Source organism: Bradysia coprophila, unplaced genomic scaffold (assembly GCF_014529535.1).
Source record: "Bradysia coprophila strain Holo2 unplaced genomic scaffold, BU_Bcop_v1 contig_24, whole genome shotgun sequence".
NCBI lineage: Eukaryota > Metazoa > Arthropoda > Insecta > Diptera > Sciaridae > Bradysia > Bradysia coprophila.
In genome coordinates, this window is record NW_023503501.1 from 6,465,900 (window position 1) to 6,490,385 (window position 24,486).

Genomic DNA, 24,486 nt, shown 5'->3' on the forward strand with positions numbered 1-24,486 from the left:
ATGGGTCGTGCAATTTTATAAATTTTTAGAAAATTTAATAAAATCAATTTTCACTAATGCAACAGAAAAAGAAAGAAAATTTAGATTTTTTCTTAATTAATTAATTTTCTTGATTTTTTTAATTTGTTTACACATCCGCTTCTTATTTACAACTCTATTTTGTTTTTATTTTTAACAAATTAATTAGGAAAATTATGACAAAAAAAATGTTCGTAACATAAAAAAAGGTTTCTCTTAAAAATCACAATAATTTTACTTTTAAAAATGTTTTCGAGTTTTCATTTATTTCATTCTTTGTTTTATTTATGAAATTTTCATATTCATTCAATTGCACTGATATTTCAATATTTTTTTTTTATTTTTTATTTTGAGCGATTTGATCGTCTTAATACATTTTCGATTTTCTTTCTACCTCTCTTCCATTTACTTCTTTTTGTTTTAATTCTTTAAGCTAATGAACACACAATTTCTCACTCTTTAATAGTCCCAACGTTCACCATCCCCATCATCCTCTTCACTTTTGATATTCGTTTGCAATTCACCCGCAGCCGCATCATCCTTATCCTCCACTTTATCGTTCTTCATCGCTTCATCGTCTTTGTCCGTTCGATCTTCATCGTCACTCCGTTCATCGTCATTATCACCGGCGAATCGATCTTGGACATCTTGCGGTTCGATGCGAACCGTCTCCTCACTACGACTGTAGTCAGCAGCTTGTTGCATCACACACACACCGTTGATAATCACTTCATCTTCGGCTGGTGTCGGTTTCGGTGCAGATTTCTTATCATCCTGATGCCATACCGGATTCACCCATTGTGGTGCGGCCGGTTTGCGTCGGTTTGTACGGGCTTGTATGGCAGCTAGTGATGCTGAGATATCTTCTTTGTTCGAATCACTTTTGGCATCGCCGTCGCCACCATCGTCGTCTTCACCATCGGACACATGATCGTCATCACCGTCAGCATCCATTTCATCGAAATCGTCATCACGTTCGCGTTTCAATGAGCTCATTGTCAGATCCAAACCATTCATTTGCTCTTTGAATGCGTTGTTCAGTGCAGACAGATCGGCTTCGTTCGACTGTAACAAGCCACGGCCGATCAATGCGGCTAAATTCGGATTTGCGGCAAAATATGGTGGATATGGTAATGGAATGCCAGCCAAGCCCATACGTTCTTTTTGCAGTTCCATTAACCGTTGATTCAACAGAATTCTAAATTGAACCGGATCGAATGGTGCGCCGGATTGATTTTCTCTGGATGGAACAGGTTCGGCTGGTCCACCGTGTGGTACCTGTTGCTTCAAACGCATTCGATGATTGTGGAACCAATTTGTTATCGTTCGCGTGGACAATCCTAATTCCGTTGCTAAAAATTCAATTGTTGCTACATTTGGATATGGATCTAAGGCGAACGCCAGCCGCAAGGCTTCCTTTTGTTCTTCGGAGAACAGTACTCGTTGCTTTTTGTTGGGAGGAGCGCCGGCCGATCCTACTGAACCAGGTCCAGGCGAATTCGATGTGTAAAATTCGGATGTATCGTTGCTGCTTGTGTCAGAACTGTTATCTTGCACACCAGGACCAGTTGAACGACGTCGCTTGTTGGCTTCACGTCTTTCATTTTTCAGTGCTTGTAAACGATCAACATTGTTTGCGTCAGCCAACCATAATTGCATACGAATAAATGGTTCGCGTCCCTTAATGCTGAGCATGTGCCACGGTTTGGGTTTCGATAAAAGTTCCGAAACGGAGCCTTGAGACAGACCAAGAACAGCTTCACCGAATATCTGAAATTAACAGAGAAAACATCGTTGAAGCCATCAGTTCAACAAATCCTTTGAAAATGTCTTACCTTTTGGCCAATATTGTTAGCCAGTAGAGCCTCTTTGATTTTTGTGGTAATAATTTGGGTGTCTAGATCTTGGGTTAGCGCTGCCATTTCGTACACTGTCGGAGACATGTGTTGATGCATTCCTCTCATTGCATTTGCCTGTTGTTGTTGTTGATGGTGGTGTTGTTGAGCTTGTTGTTGCTGTTGTTGTTGGTGTTGCTGTTGTTGCTGTTGCGGAGAGTGTGTCGGCATAGACATGGGTTTCTTTTCTTCTGAAGGCAGACTGATTCGGTGATGTGGTGGCATACCAGGCGGCGTTAGTAGCATCGCCTGTTGTTGGCTATTTCCAATTTGCTGTTGCATTTGTTGCATGTGAATCAAATGTTGTTCTTGTTGCAACTTCGACATTTCGTTCATCATCTTCTGCATGGGGGGCATTTGCTTTATACCTTGTGGTAGTTGCGGTGTGCCACTGTAATTACCAGTTCGCATTAGTTTTTCTGGGGCGATTTTGTATTGACTGGCGACTAACTTATGAACGGCATTGTCGTCTTCCAAAAACATTTTCATTCGAATGAATGGTTCACGTCCTTTCTGTGTGAGCATATGCCATGGCTTCGGTCTTGCCAATAAATCACTAACCGAACCTTGAGACAGTCCAAGCACTGACTCACCGAACAACCTCTGGCTTATTGAGTATTGAGACAGTGCTTCTTTGACACGTCGTACAATGTCTTCGGTGTTCAAATTGTTGAACATGTCGAATTGTTGTTGGGTAATTGGTGGTAGAACAGCCTTCAACGGCCGCTGTGGACTATTGTGATGACTCGAGACTGGTGATTGTGATATTAGGGAATTTGTAATCGAAGCCATTCGCTGCAATGGACTTGCGGCTGAAGAGAAATCATCAGTTGGAGTCATTGCGGGCGGAAGAATTGAGTTTCCCAATGGACTTGGAGCGGCTGACGACGCCGTCGTTGTAGGCGTTGTGCCCGGTTCTTGTTTTGGTCGTACTAGACTAAATGCACTGCCTGAGTGTCGAGGATCTTCACTGTCCTTACTCAATTCGTCGATATTCGACGGAGGTTGACCATTCATTTTGGTTTGTTCCTTTTTCACCGATAGATCTTGAGCCCCATTCAGTGCCTGCTGTTGCAAAGCCAATAATCCCGGTAAATTTGGAAAATTTGGTATGTTACCGCCACTTTGTTGCAATTTGGCTAATTCACGGTGATATGCTTCGAGTGCCATCCGAATGTTATCGTCAGGCATTTGGGATGTTGGTGGCATCCCACCACTAAAAAAATGTGGAAAGAGAATACTAAATTAATTCTAGCAGCCGCTTCACTAGTTGAATAATTTCGTTACACATACCTTGGAAATGAATCTCTCGAACCACGGCCCATCAGCTTAGCCAATTCCTCTTGATAGATTCGCGTAACCTTGTCGTGAGGTATGTCATCGTTGTCGTACTTTTTCAGCCGGCGATTTTGTGAGTCGCGCGAAAACGGCGATGTACACTGATTCGGTGGCGATTTGGAATCATCGTTACTGTTCATTGAATCATCATGTTGTTTGAGCATATGGTGTTGTTGTTGTAAATGTTGCTGTTGCTGCTGGCTTAAATGATGTTGCTGTTGCGGCGATGGTTTGATCATGCTTGAAGCTTCCGATAGAATATGAGCGATGCGATCATCAGCCATACCATCCTCGGATCGACCAAATGACGGCATTCCGGAATCTGGAGCGTCTGAAATTGTTAGGAGATCTGTACCAAATTTATACTAGGTGGCCTACCACCATACTTGTGATTTATATGGTGTGATTGCTTAAAATCTATTGACATCTGTTCAACCACTTAGACATAGACACATGCAGTCCACAAAGGAAAGAAAGGTGAACCTAATCCTTAAATCTTAAAACTTCCGAATCTCAAGATCAGTTGCAATAAGTTAATCAATTTCAACTCAATAGCAGAATGTTAGAACAACTCAACACACAGATTCATTAAGTGAACAGTTGTGCACACATAATACAATTTGAAGACGAAATTCCCGTATGGATCACATCGATATAAAGACAGAAATATATAAAACCAAAACCAACCTCTCGAAACGAACCATCTCACAAAACAACAACAAAAAAAACTCACATAAACCCAGCAGTATATATCGCACAGAAGAGAAGAACACATAATGTATAATCGGAAAGGATGAACTAATTGGCTGTCGGGCAACCTAGCAATAATACAAAACACAAAACTGATGCAAAAACAAGACGTGAAAACAACGAAAGAGTTCGATTTATAATTGGAAAATGCTTGTGCCAGCTTTTTGAACCGCCATGGTATGGTGATGATATGATATGCGGTTTAGAGATACATATATATGATGTACGTGTAACATTCAATTCATGTGGCATCGTCTATATATGTTGGGGCTTTGCTTCAATGCTTCAGCCATTTATAATCGTGAGGTATAAATAACCCAGCATAAAATAATCAAAAGTATTCGTTTATTAATATGAGATATGCGAAAGGTAGAAAATAACCGAAAAATATATGATTCGAGATTTGAGATGGGAGGAAAAGGGATGCTCACTTTCGGATATAATGTAATACAACACATTCATATTCGTCTCATCGAATATTCTGTCTGTGAACGGATAGACAGAAAGGATGAAGAGCATATATTATTTCAATCCATCCAAGATGTGGAATTTTATTCAGGAAAAAAAATTGAAAATAAAAATCTGTGTACCGCTCTCCGCCACATATACCTGATCATCGGCATCATTCGACTTGGTAATTTATTTTATATTGTTGGGGCTATGCGAGATGATTATGATGACGATATAATTAAACTTTATATATTGAGAATCGGTTGTAGTCGCTCGGTGATTTAGCGAGAAGGCGTACCACTCAGCCAATGTGCATGGGTATTTTGATTTGTTTTCGGTATTATTACCTCGGCAATATTAATGCAGATTAATTGCCTAGAAGATTCTTTTATATTCTTTCGTGTATGCTGAGTTGTTTCTAAGTGAAAACAACAAAGGAATTTGCCAACGGCACAACAACAGTGTTCATTAAGACGCGAATACAGTGTATATGATACAACACTCATGACTTCAGTCATGTATCAATCGTTTAAATATAAATCGAGACGTAATGTAATTTTGAATGTATAATTCAAGGATTCATCATGTAGGCTGTTTACAAGTGAAACAAGTACGTTGTAACGATTTTTGAGATGATCCAAATAAAAATGAAAATTGTCGACGAAATATTCATCGAACTGGATTAGACTGAACGGCATGCCGCAGTCAGAGTATCCTCGAAAGGAAGAGCAATAACAATTATTTCATTTAATTTATTGTCACATTAAAATATCAGACTGAGAAATATGCTGAATGTATTGGCAAAAATGTCTACCCATCGTCTCCGAACTTAATTACTACCTTAAATTACACACATAGTAATTGGAAATCGGCCAAAATGTCGCGTTTATGTAGCTCTGTGTTGATCTGAATGTATTTAAAAAGCGAAATAAAACTGAGGAAATTTTTATTTATTTTAATTTTCCACAAAATTCAGATCATTTCCATTCCATATTGCATTTCTCAACGAAATGAGAAAATGAACCGAACGAAATATGAAAGTTGGATATACTATACACACATCGAAATTTAATGATGTTTGACCCTAATTAATGTTTAAGCAATATTCCAGACAAAAATTGTCACTTGGCTATAATATAATACGAAAATTGCATGAAGATGAAAAAGAAATGAAACTCAAATGGTCTCATATGCCGTTACAAATCTCTTATTTATTTTCACCATTTGAGAGATTTATTTTATAGTTGGGCATGGGTCGCATGAGCACACATACACACACATCGTCCGTCGACATCGATATATATCAGAAATTTTGAATTCATAAAGCTTAGATAAGTGAATTAACGTGTATAAAGCGATGGAAAATATGAAAGGAAACCGACCATTGCATTATCGAGCAATTAACCCATGAACTGAATTCGTACCGAAACCCTTTAGTCTTTAACCCTTCTACTTAATTTTCACAGTCGTCCAATCTATAATACAACACCATCCCATAACATAAACTCTCAGCAAATGTGTTTCAAACACAACTTTCATAACATAGCAAAATGAGCATATTATTATACACACATGTATGTATAGATCGGGATCGACGAAAAGTGTTGTTAGGTACACAAAGCCCTACACTCTCTACACACTCCACCACCACTTGCAATGTAAATGTCCTAGATTATTTTAGATATTACAAATATACGATGTATAAAATAATATAAAAGGAAAAGGAATGGAGGGTGTCGTCCGACGAAAAGGCAATGTCACTTGACCAGAAAACCCTCTTAACCTTATACCTCAAACCATATCAAGCCGCTTCGCTCTCTCAAAATTTTCACAATTTATGTTATTTAATGTGCCGGGCGATATTCGAATGGAGATATGAACCAAAAATATTTATGCATATTGTTAGGTTATGGCGAATGAATGTCCTTATTACTTTATTTTATTCATTCAATTGCTTTCAATTGCATTATATGTATATAGAATGGAAGTTATATAAACGAAGAACCATTGGTGATTTACATAACCTTTAAAAGCATTCCGTTACACATATCCATACATAACATACATAACAATACATGTTCACAAGTTTAACCTTAACCTATTCCTAGCGTTATGAATAAAATGCCCTCAATGTTTATGCGAACAATAAAGTTTGTACGATAGGCGAATGTACTAAAAAGTAATTTAAACGGAATATTATGAAGTTCAAACTAGTAGACAAAATGTTTGGTCGTGGTTAAAACCTTCTCGTCCCTTGCATCTATTAATTTACAGTCAAATGTTTAAGGTTAATGGCGAGCTGGTTCTTTTTTTTTAAGTCAAAGAAATAAGTTTTAATTGGACCAACAAAACGATTATCAGTTATTTATGACCACTGACGGACACATTGGATATGATGGAAGTAGTAAGGATATAGGGAAGATCATACGAAGATTTTTTGGTTATCTAATGGCCATAGATCTACTCTTCTCGTTTTAATCTCACGATCAAAATCTGTCTCCTAACATCCAATTTGCAACAGTGTAAAGCAATCACCAAAAAATTAATGAAAAACCATTCCAATATCAATTGAATAAAACGAGGCGACAAAGCTTTGTATCGACACACAGACAACAACGAAAAAAAATCAAACAAAAAAATAGAAAATCAAAAGCAAAGTTCAATTGCATCCTGGTATTCCCAGTCAAAAAAAAACTCTGCAGCAAATTTTCAAATGAAAATCATTTTACCTAAACAGCCTCGATGAAGCGGGTAACAGTGGCAGAGTCGTTTTGTCGTTGCGTCATATTGCGACAAAGTGGTTCAACGAAAAAGTGACAGTTGTGAAAATTCTAAATTAATTTTTTTTGTTTTGATGTGGTTGATTGTGATGATTTTTCGTTTTGTGTGTGAAAAAGTGTGCAAAATTATGATTTTATTATATTAATAATTGATTAATAATGTGCCACCCGTGACAGTGTTCTCATAAATAATAAAATCGGTGTTGTTAAATGTTTTCAAAAACGAAAAATTCCATGGCCAATGTTCTCGTTCTCATAAACATTAAAATTGGTTTTATGTGAATAGATCCAAAGAAATTGTTACGTTGAGATACGAACCTAGGAAAGCACTCCAACGACCTGATTCATTTCATATGATCCCGTCGGTCTAGATTCTAGATCTGAGATTTTTTCTGATTCAGTTTATGTGAAGAGATTTTCTCTGATTAAATTCCTGTGATCAATCAAAAGCCTCAACCCAACATGATTTTAATTAGACTTTCTTGTTTCAGGCCAGGTTTGATCTGTTGCGAGCATTAATTATGAAAATATTTATTATTTCTTGTGTTCAATCAATTAAAATCGAATTCTTGAAAATTAACATTCAAAAATGTTGCGCTAAAAAAATCCAAATTTTACGACAGATCCACTTTGTCGCATTTTCTCATGTCGCATATTTCTGTCTCTGCCACTGTTACCCGCTTCATCGAGGCTGTTTAATTTTACCTATCAAAATTCGACAGAGAATAAAAAAACAATTCGCAAATTTACCTTCGTTCTCTGGTTTATGGTTACCTATAAAAACACTTGCAATTCATCGGATAAAAAAATATTTTTCGATGAGTTTTGAATGTCAAAAGAATTTTTATGCAAATGATTGTATGCATTTAGAAGGGTAATAACGCAGTGGATGTACCATTGATACGGATTGTTAAATACTAAATTCCAGAACAACAACAAAAAAGAACCGATGATAATGAAAGTACTTCTCTATCAAATCGGTTGAACAATATTTTGTGCAGTATTTTGTGGTACGGATAGGAAAACACTGAATGGAAAAACTCAAATGAATTTATAGATAATCTTGTACATTCGCGTTTCTATAGCTCGTTATATAACCGGCGATCGTCATCAGGTAAACTGGATATCAGACTCAGCGAGCTGCAGACAGCAAATTCCCTCAAGTGCAATCGAATTTTATCGTTTGGTATTTATACGTGTGTGTTGTCTCTTGCATTTGTATTTATGGATAAAACCGCAGTTCTGTCATTATAGTACTTAAAAAGAGCCCTAAGCTCTCCGAAGAAGTATAATATTTTCTATTGCATTAAATAGCGAACGAAAAATGGTAGAAAAGCGGATGCAAAAGAAAAACGAAAATAAAATCGGCTTTGTAAATGAAATTTTCTGAAGAGTTTGAATAGTTCGCTGAACATATATGCGCATTCGAACGGATTTAATTTTTTGTTTATTTTTATTAAAATAAAAAAAAAATCGAAAAAAAGGATTAGATGTATAGAGTGTAGTGATGTTAGTAACTGGCATAGCAAGTTAAATTACATGTCACTTATAGCTGTGCGTCTAAACCACGACGGTATACAGTGAGAAGGTTTCTGAACTTATATGTATGAATGGGTGTCCCACGTCATGTACGATCATCGGTAAGAATTTTATGTTACAATATAAATGAAATCAGCAGAAGCCTCGCGGAATGTTGATAAACATGTGCTCGTCGGTTCAATTAACATGCGACTAAATCAAAATATTTTATTTTCACGCAGAAAAAAAAAGAATTATTAAGAAGAAGAAGCGAGAGTCACTTAATAAAAAGTCTATTGACCACAAGTTGAACCGCAAAAATCAAACAAAAATCTCATCAAGTCGTTAAGAATGCAAAAATTGCCATGTAACCCATCAAATAAACAATAATAAATAATTAAAAATAGAAGAAGCAAAAAATTATTAACAACCGAAAATCAGAAACATAATCTGGCGGTGTGAGATGAGGTGTTGATTTTTTGATATTATTTTCGAGCAATAAATTATTGCATTCAGGTTGAAAGTTTGTCGCCTTTTATACTTTGTAGAAACAAAGAAGAGGAAAATTAGACGGATGAAAGAACATGACTTCTCACAGAGCAACGGTCGCCAAAATCCCAACAGAAAAAAAAAATTGTAAAAAATATTGAACTCATTATAAATTAGAGAGTGAGTAGGATAACTTGTCCGTTATTAATACAAAATACATTTTCATTAATTGTTCGAATTTTCTTTTTTTTTCTTCCTATTTTTTTAACATTTTAAGTACACAGTGTGTTTTGGTGGATATTTATTATATATTCACATAGAGATGATGTTGATTGGTCCCGAAATTACTCTGCGAAAGAGTGATATGTGTTATTTTGCCATACAAATAACATTGTTTAATTGAGTTGATGTACAAGCGATTGTGTGTACCAACACACAATATTATTATATTGAGAAGTGAAATACTGATTTTGATCCGATGCCAAAATGGTTATTTGGAAAAGTATATTGAGCTAAATGTTTAATTGGATTATTTAGACTTTTTATTTTGTTTTTATTTTGCACAAATTCTTTTTTCGATGTCGTTGTTGTTGTTGTGCTTAAAAGTGTATGAAAATGGCAACGTATAAATATCTTGATTTATATGAGGTTGATAGGCATATTTAGAGTGGCAGACGGGACATGTTTATTTTTGATTATTTGTTTGGCTTTTTGGGTGAAAGTGAATATTTATATTTTAAGACCTTGAAGGTGTACTGACTTTTAATTGTGAAACTAATTAATTTTTCTGTACATTCATTTATACACCAAAAATATATAATAGATCTCTGCTCTGATTCGAATCGATTTATCTCATCTTACACGCCCTAGAAACATTCATTCCGAATATATTACGTTTCCTGTAATCCTATCCTCAAACAAACACAAAATAAAAAATAAAAATTTCTTCCATAAGTGATCATAACGCACTCCATTCAAACATTCAAATTTCCCATTCATTCACAGCAAATAGACATATTATTCCACCGAAAGAGAGAAAAATAAAATTTAAAAAAATATATAAATCCATCGATGTAATGTACACACATAAATCAGCACTTTCATTCATTTCCATTCCAAATAAACACACAAAGTGGATTTTATAAATCGTTTCGATACATAAAATGTCTATAAGATACAATTTGAGACGCAATCCATAACTCCGAACTCTCATCCTTTCACAAAATATGTGTGCACACAGTTTATGAATGTACCAATTCCAATCCGTCAATCCAATAGTACAACTCTTCAAATGTTTAAAATGCTTTTAATTATCCGAGTATTTATTGATGATGTGTGCGTATCGAAGTTTAATTTTCAGGAAAATATATACTTTCAATTTTACATGAAGAGATGTGTGATGTTTGTTATTAATGTTCGAAAATATATATGCTCGTTTATGCTGTTATACTGTTTTTAATATGTACATAAATATCGTTCTCGAATTGCGTAATTAGAGGAGGATGGTTCATATAGTCAAAGTTTTTCTGTTAAAAAAAAAGTTTTTTTTTTACGATGTTGATGTTCTTAGAGGATACATTCATAAAGTGGATTATTAAGATGCTCGTTAACAAAATATTTGAATAAATTTTATTTTGATGTGGTTAATCGGTGTACGATTTTCTGCGAGTAATGATTTTCTGTTTGATTTTATACTTTAATGGCAATTTACTTAGGGACTTTTCGAATCACTTTATGAATGTAGTTTTCTTTGAATAGAAATCTCTTAAGACTGCCGCTCTTCAAAGTATGTATATAATGTACCGCGGTATGCTCAGAACGGAACTCGGAAATACGGAACAACCACAATGTATATAAAACTCAAATTATGATTGAGAAAATATTTGGTCGTTTAAATATACAAATTATCCAATGATGTTGCCAGAAGAAAGCGAATTTGTGATTAATAAATTCTTCAGTAATCTGGATTCGTTATTTTAATTGCAGAAACTGTAGTCATATGTTATCAAGAAGGACAACAAAAATAAGCAATGAGTGATGCCTTTTAAATGACATAAAAAACAAATGAAGTAATAGATTTTGCTTCAAACACTAGTCGATTCTTTCAACAATAGAAGTAATAGATTTAATTATTATAATGGTGACTCACTTGCCGTTGATTGCAGATTAAAACGTGTGATCAACGTACACAAATTTATAATATTTAGGTCAAGACTCACTTATCATAATTTTTCCATTTGCTTTCCACTTAAATACACAACGTCACACATTCAATTCTCACTTAGTTCATTGTGATATTTTAACAAACATTAGCATATCGAAAAAAATCATAAAAAAATGGGAAATAAAAACTGAAAATAAAAGCAGAAACAAACGAAAAATTCTAATTTATTCACCCTATTTAATCGATTTCGTTTGGGAAAATTTATTTCTTTATTTTTCTTTGCCATTTTTTTTTTGTCTCGATAATAATTGTGAAACGTGAGTGTGGTAATAAATTTCGATATAAATACCAAAGAAATAAACAACAACAACATAACATAAATTCCATCCACCGACATAAAATGGAATTCAAAAACTGATATGTTCATTTCTCCTTCCAATACAACAATCCGAATAATCGGCTCGCAATTTCAAGTAGAAAAATAAAAAAACCTAATCAGCACCGTGTTCTACACACGTTAACATACATTAACCTGGTGAACAGCTCTTTTTTTCCCGATATTATATCCTCGGATATATCATTGAAAACGCAATATATACAAATGCCAACGAACGAACGAAAAAAAAAACATTTTTTTTTCTTAGCGGAAATCTACCCTCGAAAATCGGCGGAATCGAAAAAAAACATTTCCCCCAAATTCCGAATGTGAGTTATACCTCAATGCATGTAAACATTGCGGTATGATATTTATAGGTATTTTCACCAGTGGTACCATGCATATCGAATAATTATCGGTTTTGGAATGAAGTAATGAATCAGAAAACTATACAACAAGAACATTTATAGTTTTTTGATGTTAAATTCGACTTGCTAATACTAATATATGGAATTGCTATAATTCAGCGACCGTGTACCCCCCTCCTTATTTTCCCATATATTCGTTTTCTTTTTTCCGATTTTCTACCATGCACAAAATCAACCCATTCATAATTCGTACCTCATACCACACCGCGCGCCCGCCCCGATGAAAACGTTACAGTTTCACCGTTAATATATTCAGTAATATTGTGTTAAGTTAAATTTTATTTAAGGGCATTCTCGAATACGGAATATTGATATATTTCCATACACATTTACAGGTAACCCGGGCATATCTATAATATGAATCGAAAGAAAAGAACTTTTTTCTTTATTATGAATTTTCATGTATATATTCACATAAAACGTGTATGACGTCACGCTATCACGATTAAAGTCTTTTTCGATAGTAGGTTGCCCTATGATATACTTGGGTGTATAAAAAGACCTGTAACATACCCCATTGCGGTAGAATATAAATTAACTAGCTGGCAATTAAATTTAATCGAAGATTGGTAAAGACTTATGCAAATTTTTGTGGTTTTGTTGTAATTTTTTTTTCTACTCTTTATTATAAGCTTGGGTATATACTGCTGATATTGTATGAACGGACGTATATAAATCAATTGATTTAATTGCATAGCAAGGTTTATCGTCTGATGAGTTTTCATTTCGCTGCTATTAATATGGAAAACTACAGTAATTGCAGTAAGTTTTGGATTTTAGTTGATCATTAGCATAAAGTTGATGGATAAAATGTTCTTTGCGAAAGAAAATTCGTTCGTCATGTTTTACCAAACGATAAGCTTATCGCGATGTAATCTAGGATATAATCATGAAATCTACTACTTCTTTTGCTTAATGTATCACGTTGGGTTTGATATGTATAATCTATTACTTCATTGGATTAGCTTTAAGACTTATTTCGCTGTAGAAGAAACCATTTGCTAGATCCAGCTCAGTAGAGCTCATCACTTGATTTTGTGGAAGTCAAACTTTCGTTTTGAGAAATTAAACAAAAATTGGAAATTTGATCAAATATAATTTCGTAATTGCAGCGATTGTTTGAGTCTGTCATTTGATATGTATTTACATGCGTGTACTCATCAAAAGTTAAATTAAACTTTCCGCCATAACAACTTGTATATATACTAATACAGCCAGCAAATGTTAAAGATTTGTTTTGATTATTTTGCAGTTCATCAAACGATATAAAACTTAATGAGGTGTCAATTTTAACAGAATGATAATTTCTGACTTTGTGGCGCATTTCAAAATTTCTATTTTCTATTTCGCAAAACCTTTGTAATGTCGTTGCTTCTCTGTGAAAGTGTCTATCATCATTTGTAATATATAAAATTAATTTTCGAATTATTTCATATATTTCTTGCGGAATAGCATAAATGAATCCCTATACCGAACCAGCGCAGACAATTAGAAGTGTTTTGTAGTTTTCAGTTCAAATTGTCTATAAATTGCGAAACGTTTTGAGAAATTATGAAAAGGGAAAATGAATTAAATTTTACTTCAATTACGCATGAAATTTTAAATTGCTTTTATTGATTAAATTTTCTGTGTTAGATTTACGAGCGTTTTAAAATGGAATCTATTGTCTGGTAAACATACCAGAACTCGGTAGGGACGGGTGGCTCAGTGGTGAACGCACTGGACTGCCACCAAAATGACCCGGGTTCGATCCCCGGTGTTGGCATAGTAGAAATTTTTCTCTAACGAAATAGTACATTGTACAACGTCCCTAAGTCCACCCAAGCTTCTTGAAATTGGGTAGTCGCTGTGGAGCGACGAAAACGTATCAGGAAAAAATTGTTCATAATGTGACTTCACAAGCATATGACATTCCTGTATACAAACACGCATACAGTGCATCGCATATAATGCATGCCAACGGCGACAAGACAGAAATGTCAAGCAATAAATGGATGGGAAAAAACGTTGGCACACTCCCCACTACTCCCCCATAGATGGCGCTGTACTGGACATACATCACATTTGAAAAATATGGCGGGACAACGAACATGGTGTGAACGATGATGGCCATTCTCAATGGATCGCACAAAATGGACAACATCATCACTTTGGCTTATCGGACCTGTTACGACGTAACCTCCCGATGAAGTGATCATCGTAAATATCAACAGAACAAACAGAATACATAACTTAGACTTAAGACATTGTAATAAGAATAGAAAAATGTTAGATATTAGATGACATAACATGTAACCATACGATTAATAAAAACCAGAACTTAGCCTTTGCATAATGCTTAATGCGTACACACACTGAACGTTTTGGAAGTAAATTGTCAATTTAAAGTTTAATGTTATCCATCTTCTGGCCGCTTCGACCAACATCATAAGACGAATCAACATCTCAAATAACAATCAACTTATATAGCTGATGTTATACCAACTTATATGCTCAATAAAAACGAACCATCGCGATTGGAGTGATAAAATATTAAATTGAACCAAAGAGCAAAAATACCTACGAAGCAAAAAATGATTTTTTTTTGATTGACAGTCACGATGAGGGGGGACGGTTCTCTTCAACGTTTATACCGTGTGTATTAAATTCAGTCCAATATTATCATAAATAATGATGTGGCCGTGTCTTCTTCGCATCCATTATATAAAGCGAATGACGATTTGTATGTTATATTGAGAAGACATAAAAACAAAACGGGAACATCATTAGTTAATTGCCTTTTTCCGATATCCAAATTATAGGCGGATGATGGTTGTATATGTTAATCATACAACAGCCAAAAAAAAATTATTTGTTAACAAAATTTTTCAGAAGCCAATTTCTGGTATAACCATAATGAATCTGGTTTTTGTGAATGTTATTTCTAATATAAATTATCAGAAATGTGACTTGGCTAGCAAAAAAAAATGTGTTTTTCGAGAGGAATGAGTAAAAGGAATCCGAAAAAATAGATCGGTTTTTCGTAGCATAATTTAATCTGTCGCGTGAGTTGATGAATTTAATTTGGATTGATATTTTGCCTGTTGCTGAATGATGGTTAATACAGCTGTTGTACGTATATACATGGTGTTCGGTAAGAGATTGAGTGGTTTTTTTTTTCTCTCCCCCCATCTATACGTTTCGGTAAAAGATGGGCTTCGAGCACGGAATCTCATGTAGTATTTGATTCGGTTATACCGAGAAAATGGGTTATGTTTCCGTAGTGAAAAATAATTAAGTAATTGTGATTGATTGATCACAATGGCGCAGTGCGGTTAGTTTAAACTGCACCGGAAATTATGAACAAGAGTTTCAATTGAAACGTACCATACGATTTATAGAAGAAGAAAAATGCAAAATCAACAAAATTGTCAGATGCAGAATGAGCATACGACTTGAATTCTGTGATATGACAGAGAAGTTATCAGATTTGTTCTATGAATAAGATTTTACTTCCAACGATTCAACTACCTGTCTCCACTTCTACAATTCCCATTCAACTGATCTCATATCACCTCCCCTATCCGAAAATCTTTAATTCATCCACCCCATCATTCATGCATGGAATACTACCACAAACGACATTTTATACTAGATATATCGTCAAGCAATTATGTCGGAGAATGCGAGATGGTTATCAATTTGAAATTAGTTTTTCATTTTAAAATATAAATATCGCAAAGAACAATAACGCTACGGTCTTTTTCGGTAATGAAGCAACGGCAAAAAGTTAAATGTCATCCATATCAGAAACACACGCTAGAGCAGTGTTTTATAGCGGTTTATCCACATTCATCCAATAAGAAGGGGTGATAGGATCGAAATCACAGATTTGCTGAATAAATAGTTTCTATTTCGTAGAATCAATTAGATTTGATTATCACACTGTCGAGTTGACATTTAAACTTTTTCTTGACTTATAAAATATCCTGCGAGTAGCTTGTGGGAAAGGGAAATGTTTTCGCATGGGCCTGTAGCATCTTTATAATGGTAACAGGTTCCTTCGAACAATTACTTCGTTTTCAAAACATTGATTAAACGTTAACTGGAATAGGAAACATTTAGTAAGATTTATGCTTTCATGAGTCCTTCTCTTGATATTTTCAAAAATTTATTATCAAAGCAATTCCATCTTCGATATGAATTGCGTCAACGCTACATAATTGCTGTGCTACAATGGAAATTACCCCAATAAATATACAGCGAAAAATGAAAAAAAAAATGTTTTTATCGGTTTAATTGTAACATGGAATCTAATTATTATTACTGGCGCATAAATACACGGTAAATATTAGCACCCCGTACGATGTGTTATTTTTCGGTTAACGAAATTTTAAAATTTAATTCTACACAGAGGAAAAAAATACTTTCAGACACAAACACAAAGTATAAACTAAAATGGGGAGGCAACAACAAATTTGTACAATGGAAAAAAAAAGTTTATAATTTGAATAATATGAGCGATGTGTTATAATAGTTGGTTAAGCGATTCAGAAAAGTAATTTTGTTTTATTAAATTCAAATATATATCAGGAAATTCGTCTATTTGTACTAAGACTGTATACACACAAGTAATAATACCCACAAAGTACAAAAACTTCTCATTTACATTTTTTTCTGTAATTTTACTGATGTTATAAAAAGAATGAAAAAAAAAATGGAAATGACATGAGTTAATCATTCATTACGATCAAAGTTAATGTGTCTCCTCTCTACTCATTTCATTTAAACTTTTGAATCTTTCAAGCATGATGATGAACCGTGTATGTTGATGATGATCATATACGTAACATAATTTAAAACAATGCTCATGATGGTGGATTTAAGTAGTTTAAAGTTAAGAGACGAGAAGAAAAAAAAAATCAAATAAATTGTGTAGTAAGAGTTCAATAGTTTTACTGAAACAATGGCTCTGAAAATTCCCATGGATTTTTTTTTATTATTTTCCGAATGTTTAAGTTAACTGTGTTATTACTTAAAGACTGTAATATTACATCGGTTACATGGTAACGCAACTAGAGAATCGAGCAGAAAAAAAAAATAAAAAAAATACTTCGAAAATATTCACATTCAATAATGAACTATATTCATCATACACACCAGCTAAATAAAGTAAAGTTAAGAAAATGATTAAGATGCCGATTAGGAAATAGTTTAGATTGCAATACGGCTGGTTGCGATTTTTAAAATGAGATTGATGAATGGTATTATGCAATCGAAAATATACAAAGTCAATTTGAATTTTATTTATTAAAAATATATCTATTGGGATCGTTCACACACAGCATTATTACGGTAAGGTGCTATTGTTTCGATCAAAATACATTTTCTTTAAGTTGTAAAATTATACCAATGTTTAGTGTTTCAGTTTCAATTAAAAAGTCTTATTGAGCGCTACAGCATTTTTCTCGGATATAATAACATGACTGCGGGCACACACTCTGTTGTTTAATATACAGTGGAAACATATTTATGATTTAAGATAGAAAAATTATGAAAATAATTTCCATTTAAGTTATTCATTGCATTGGATTGTTGGAAGAATGAATAGCACCCGACTAAATCCAAAGAATCCGAAAGAATTTGGAAGCACATTAACCTCCCTCCGGTTCAAGTCCGTTAAGTTCAATAAATCCCAGTCTCATTCCACACCGCCGCGTACTGAGCGTAATGTTTGTTCTGTCGCCATTATTAGTACATTAATCAAACCTTAAATATTTCGATTTAATCAACTTGAAACACTTAGAAACATTCATTAGACGAGAAAACAAAAACATTGAAACTGCCACATCACATTTCATTTTGAAAAACGAAAAGAAGAGACAGAAATTCTTGATATGTCGCCAAGAGTAGTTTCCTACTCTTCTCATCCACTTATGAGACATTTAATGTATGAAACAGTGAATAATGCACGAGGATCGAGGATGAGTGTGTGTATTTTTACCAGCAAACAAAAGATATACACACACTGAGCATACATTCCCCGAAAATATCTATTAGAGAAAACTCATTGTAAAAACACACTCTGCAACATTGAAGATAAACTTGCATCGACATAATCACATGCAATGACACAATGATTTGTGTACTGAAAGGTGTATATATAGCTGAGAAGATATCGTATTTGAATGGAGCAATTTGTCCAGGTCGCGACCTATCATCAAACCGTTTGACCTCAAAAGTTTTCCAACTTAATTTGTATCGAATGTGAACTCTGGCACACACACACAACACTTCATTTCGGATGGATTTTCTTCGAAGTGAAAATGTGAACATGTGTGGAATTTCATATTTGATATTGAGAAGTGCTTTCTGGCATGCACCAACATCGTTCGATGTATAATAAATTTTTGCTATGCCGAGAAAAACATGTTTTTATAATGAAGCGAACATTGGAAGGAAAAAAAAACGAGTCTCATGGCATTATATTCACGGTTGATTGATTTAATCGATTTATTGCCAATAATTACCCTAATATAAAAGCAAATAAAATGTAAATATAACAAAAAAGGATCGATTTAACAACTCATTCGGGTTGAATTCGAATTGCAGAAAACATTTACAGGTTTTTTTTTGTGTATTAGGTATCGTATAAAGACGGGCGCAAATACACGCCAACTAAACTCGTTATATTTATAACATTTGGTTCAACATTTATTTAGAATTAAGGAAAAACAAAAAGGCGGCATCGTAAAATTTTATTTTAAAACTTTCAACTGAAAAAAAAACTTTTTTGCCTTATCAGTTTCCCAACCCAACCACCAAACCCGAACCATATATACCACATAAAAATCAGTTTTTTTTTAATGAGATGTATGAATTTAAACCAAAAATTTAATTGATGGAGTTTTTATATATACCAGGCTCAAACCGCTGTTTGCATTCGAATGCATTTAATGCCATTTTATACGGTGCTATAGTTTCGGTGTTCTTTCCTATTTGATTATTCAGTATTGAGCTGGTATTTTGATATTTTTCATTTTCGGGTGTTTTGTATTAGGTTAGAAAATAAGGATCAGACGTAATAAGCATTGTGTGCATACAATTTTCGGGGGGGGTATTTAAAACCTTTTCCGAACGAAAAGAAACCACCAAAATTTCGCGTGCTCAATCTCGATCTATTTGGCATGCACATATAAATTAGCCATGCCACCACCCCAGAGGCACACAAGGAGAGCGACGAAAAACTATAAATATATATGCGAGGATTTTGGATTGAGTCTTGTGCATACAGCAGGGATGGTGAGACAATCGTTGTCTAAATGTCGATGGATTCAATTTCGGTGAAATATACAATTTGTTAAAATGAGTTGAAGACCTAGATTCATCTAATAAATTCTAAAATTTATAGAATTACCTTTACCTTAAACTAGCTCCGAGCTCTTCGTTGTTTTCTTTTTTCTGTTCATTCACACCAAGAACTGGCTGAATTTATCGCATAGACGATAGACAATGTCAACAAAACTGTGAACGATTTCTGTTTTTTTCATATTTTATGTCACCGTATAAGGGTTATAAATTTCAGTGGTATGGAGAACTTCGCAGTGTTTCGAGAATGGGGTTGGAAAAATGTGTACGTCTATATTCCGTGAAAAACGCATAAAAATCACATAAAATCGAAGAAAATAGAGTTGTATCGAAACTCCCCAATGTTCTTATTTGTCGATGTTGCCATTTGTCATTTAGATGCTAATCAGAGCATATTTTTTTCCAACGAATAACATGAAATTTGGGTCAATAGATTTGTTTCTCATGTCGTAAATTTGTTTGGAATGTATCAAAAAATGGAATCTATATACCATTCGAAAATGGGTTGGGTTTGTTTTCGAATCGACATGAAAAAAAAAGTCAAACGAAAAACAGCAAGAAAGGCAAATCTGTTTCGGTCACACTCAATCAATTCGATAATTCGGTAGAACTTGTTTGCATTATTCATTCTCACAAATTTACTACCAATCGAATTTATTGTACAAAACAAAATTAAAAATTTTTGATTATTAAATTGTTTCTGACTCATTAATTTTGATGCGAAGGCGTTGGAGCGTATCATTTTGTTGTATTTTATTTTACGATTTTTTTTCCTTCATTTATAAAAAATATAAAAATAAGAAGAAGAAAAAATTACGCGGAGGCCGATGGAACATAAATAAGTTACATTTTCTTACCTTCTATTACACAGCTCGAAAATATAATGAATGATAAGCAAACGTAGACTCACAGAACCGTGGTATCGTAATGTGTGTATGAGTGTGTGCAAGCTTTCTGATTGGGTGATTAATTAAATTGAATGAAATAGAAAAATAAACGTTTCCAAAGACGCGCATTCGACTTGCTACAAAATCACATTATATGGAAAAGATTATTTATTGGCTACCATGTAATTTTCAGTGTAAAAGATTTGTCTGTTCACGACGCGGTGTGGTATTTAATAAAAAAAAGTTCCATTTGAAAAAGATGGGTGCATAACACTGGATGATGTATTTAGAGAGGTGTATGAAGCGCGAGCATATACTCACATTGTATGGGATGCTTTTTGAGCTGATTAATTGCATATTTTGATATATATTTAATTTTGTTGTGGGTTTTGTGCCGTGTTTTTCGAGCTCAACGCTGACTTATGAGGCGTGTACAAACCGCACATATATATATGGATGGTGTATGGTCAATGATTCGATCAGTTTCATTGACTGAATGCGATAAGATTTTGTGGGAAGTTTAACTGGTTATGAAAAGACATTTTTAACACGATAAATATGTCATCAATAAAAAATGTTTTGCTTCCGCTAGTAGGCAAATCGAAGGTCACGACAGATATTTTTAAAGGTTAAATAAAATTTGTCAAAAAGACAAACAATGAACCCATCTCTCTGACTCTTAACACATCTCACACCGAAATGAAAACTGGGGGAAAAATTCCGACCGTTCCTTTCTAGATGACAATTTAATTATGGCTGTATCGATCAACATTGTCACTATTGTGAGACGATAGACGATTAATAATGAAAATATTTATTTAATAAAATCCATAAGCCCATAATGCCGTACATAAGACTCATCCCTTTTATTTGATATAGTATCGATACGCAATATTGTCCCATATTTTAATAATCCCCTTGATATTGTTCAGACTCATGTCAGAAAGATGTATATCATCTTCGGCGACTGTTTCAAACAATGGTTTAATGTAAGGAAATTTTGTGATCGATTAATCTTTGGCATTAAACATACCTACTATAAATTCGGTATAAATTACGGAGAGAAAAAAAAAATCTTTTTTAAAAAAGGGGAGTTATTGATTGAGCATGAAAAAGTGAAGGTATAAAGGAATTAGCCATGAAATGCCCTGGTTTCTTTCTTTTTGTTAAAATTTTTCGTTTGAATGTAGGAAAAAAATTGGTTGCACACAAAACACGATACAACAAAAGCTCCATTTTTTTCGGTGTATAAACTCGCATATTCTTTCACTTTCTTTTGTGTATCAATTAATTGGCTCATTGGACTTTGTTGAGCATTAAAGGATAATAGGAAATTTGCCCGGGGAAGATGACGATGACAATCGAAAAGAATTTTATGCGAATCAATTACGTACAGTGAATTTTCGGTTCAATTAGTTAATGATGATGACTAATAAAGTGCAGAATAAAAATTTATTATACTTGACGGCTCAACTCTCGGCAACGCAATTAATTTCGACCATAAAATTTTATTCCGACGAAAAAAAAACAAACCGAGAATGTCTTTCAACACTGAATGGTTATACCACCAGAATATCCAAATCATTTTAAATTTACCACAGAAAAGTTCATTAAAACTAGACGTTCAACTGTAAAACCTGATGTCACATTCACTCGTTGCACTTACACTTAACTCCATCAACATAATCACACAAACAATGAGCATTTCATATAAGGAACTTACCTTTTTTTGGTATCAACGATTTCAGCAATAGAACGGCGTTATCATCACATGCCCAGGCGTGCATCTTTCGATAGCTGTCACGTCCTTTTTCCGTTAACTTGTCCCATGGCTTTGGTTTGGACAGCAATTCAGAGACGGTACCTTGGGATAAGCCCAGTACATATTTGGCAAACAGACGCTGTCCAATGTTGTGTACGGATAATAGTTCACGTACGCGACGAGATATGTGCAATGTATCTAAATTTTGATTGGCATATTTGTCCATGTTGTAGCGCAACATTTCCTGCAGTTTCGCTTCCATTGGATCGCCTTTCGGTATGAGCGAATCACCCAAACGGCCAGCCATCGAACCGGGAGGCATTTGAAGATCTTCAGCGAAACGAAAATGTGGCGGGCGATCTTGGAATTGAAATGGAAGTCCTAATGGAAAACCAGCTGGACCGTGCGGTAAAGCACCCAAGTGATTGTTGTTGTCTTCTGGACTTTTCGATCGCGGCAATGACATCGGCGTTATACCACCGTTTAGATGTTCGTCGGATCGTGAGTCTTGTAAAACGGGTGTACTGGCTGTCGACGAGGCATCGTGATGACTGCTTTTATCGTCGTGACGATGGCTCAGATGATCATCTGCAGTGGGTGAAGTAATTTGATGATTTAGTTGCATGGATTGCATGGACGAACGAAGTGTGGCAATGCCGGGTGGTGGTGGTGGTAATTCTAGACCACGACGCCAATTGCTCACAATTTCTTCGCCCAGAAATGAACCGAATGCTTCGACATTTTGAAGCGATGGCGGAAGCAATGTGGATTGGGCAGATGGAGTGGTAGTGTTGGTTTGATTGTGATGATTATTCACGGAACTAGCACCAGACACTGGTGTCGATGCTGGTGTGTGAATTGGTGTTGAGGGAGAAGAGAGTGGATGATTGCTTTGGTGATGGAGTGGTGTCGCTACGGCCGAAGGAGATCCTGCAACACGAGCGTTTTTGGTTCGGTTTTGTTTGGTAAACAAATTGAGGTAAACATATACATTGTAACACACATTCAATGGCAAATTATAATTAGAAAAAAACAAACAAAATGACAATGTGTTCGATTTTAACATTTAATTTCCAAACAACGACAACTTGCTGATGTTTTCAATAATAAAAATTAGAAATAAAAATTATAAAATGTAGGTCAAGGGTTTCGCAATCATTTCATTAATAATTTTTTTTTAATGAATGCAACAGAAATCATTAATTAACATCCATTGATAATTATGGAATAATAAAATGAAACGAAAATGTGAATTTAAAAAAAAAACATCATGCGAAAAATGTCTGTTGCGTATCTGGTTTTAATGAATGAAAAATCTTGCATTTTGTTGTTGGAAATAAAAAATAATTGTTTGAAAAGTGTGGAAAACTGGTTGAGTATGAAAGAAGGTCTGAATGGAATTCTATTTTTAAATGTAAAAGAACTGTTAGCGGTTGTGTTGTAATGTGGGTGGATGAGATAAAATATTTGAAACTTTTACCTATAGCGACAGTGGGCGAGGATTTGGAGATAAGGATTTGGAAGGGTTTTTTACATTAAGAAAAAGATCTGGTGGTTATGTTATTATAGGTCACAATTATTCAATCAGCAATGGTGCTGCAGGTGTCGGTCATTTTTGTATTAAAGTTTACCTCAGCTGAACGTTTTCCTATACATATTTAGACACGTGCCTCATAAGCACTGGTTTTTCTTACCCGTCCCACGGTTGTGTGAATGACTATTGTACCTTGTTAAGCACGTTCCTAAAAATGTATAAAAATTCGTACCAGCTGTTGATTGCAAACCTCGATAAAAAAAAACTGAATGTCGCCGACTGCAGCTCCAATTTTAGTTCTTTTATGATACGATAAGGAATGACGCGCATTTCATATAATAAATAGAATCAATTGTTTGCGACTGAATGTAGAAGTGCGTCATCCTCTGGGATTGGGATACCCAATTGTTGATTGAATGATTGAATAATTGAATAATTGTGGGAGTAGAAATATCGTCACTGGATCGAAACTTACCATCAGAATGTGACGATGACTTCAAAGCTTCTGTTTGTGCCGCCAATGCTTTCGTTCGTTCCAGAAGTAGTTCTTGAAACTTATTAGAATCGGTTGAGACATCGACCAGTCGAAGTGCACTGTTTTTTGTGAGTAGACAAAATATAGAGCGTTATTATTAGTTGTAGCGAAGAGCTAAATAAATTTGCTTTAAACAATAAAATGAAATTCGATATGTCGATAGCACTGAACTGATTCCGAACACAGAAAAAAAATTGACCTAAAAATCTCTTACA

At 34.5% G+C, this 24,486-nt stretch overlaps 1 protein-coding gene and 1 long non-coding RNA gene across 6 annotated transcripts in view; one reads left to right on the forward strand and one right to left on the reverse strand.

The window, feature by feature from the left end:
• Window positions 1–370: 370 nt before the first annotated feature.
• Window positions 371–24,486, reverse strand: part of LOC119077633 (homeobox protein cut) — a 121,688-nt gene continuing 97,572 nt past the window's right edge. The window contains exons 4-9 of one of the 5 annotated variants that reach the window (XM_037184849.1): window positions 24,212–24,330; window positions 22,164–23,132; window positions 3,207–3,582; window positions 2,365–3,153; window positions 1,854–2,304; window positions 371–1,788 (exon numbers count right to left, since the gene is read on the reverse strand). In XM_037184849.1, coding sequence (XP_037040744.1) covers window positions 478–1,788; window positions 1,854–2,304; window positions 2,365–3,153; window positions 3,207–3,582; window positions 22,164–23,132; window positions 24,212–24,330 — 4,015 coding nt within the window. In that variant the 3' untranslated portion in view covers window positions 371–477. Of the gene's footprint in view, window positions 1,789–1,853; window positions 3,154–3,206; window positions 3,583–22,163; window positions 23,133–24,211; window positions 24,331–24,486 lie in introns of all 5 variants that reach the window. The other 4 variants (XM_037184847.1, XM_037184848.1, XM_037184846.1 and 1 more) reach the window with 4 other exon arrangements.
• On the forward strand, window positions 3,172–14,519 carry LOC119077648. Its single transcript, XR_005087848.1, has 3 exons — window positions 3,172–3,182; window positions 7,266–7,270; window positions 13,900–14,519. It is a non-coding gene; the product is annotated as an uncharacterized LOC119077648 (long non-coding RNA).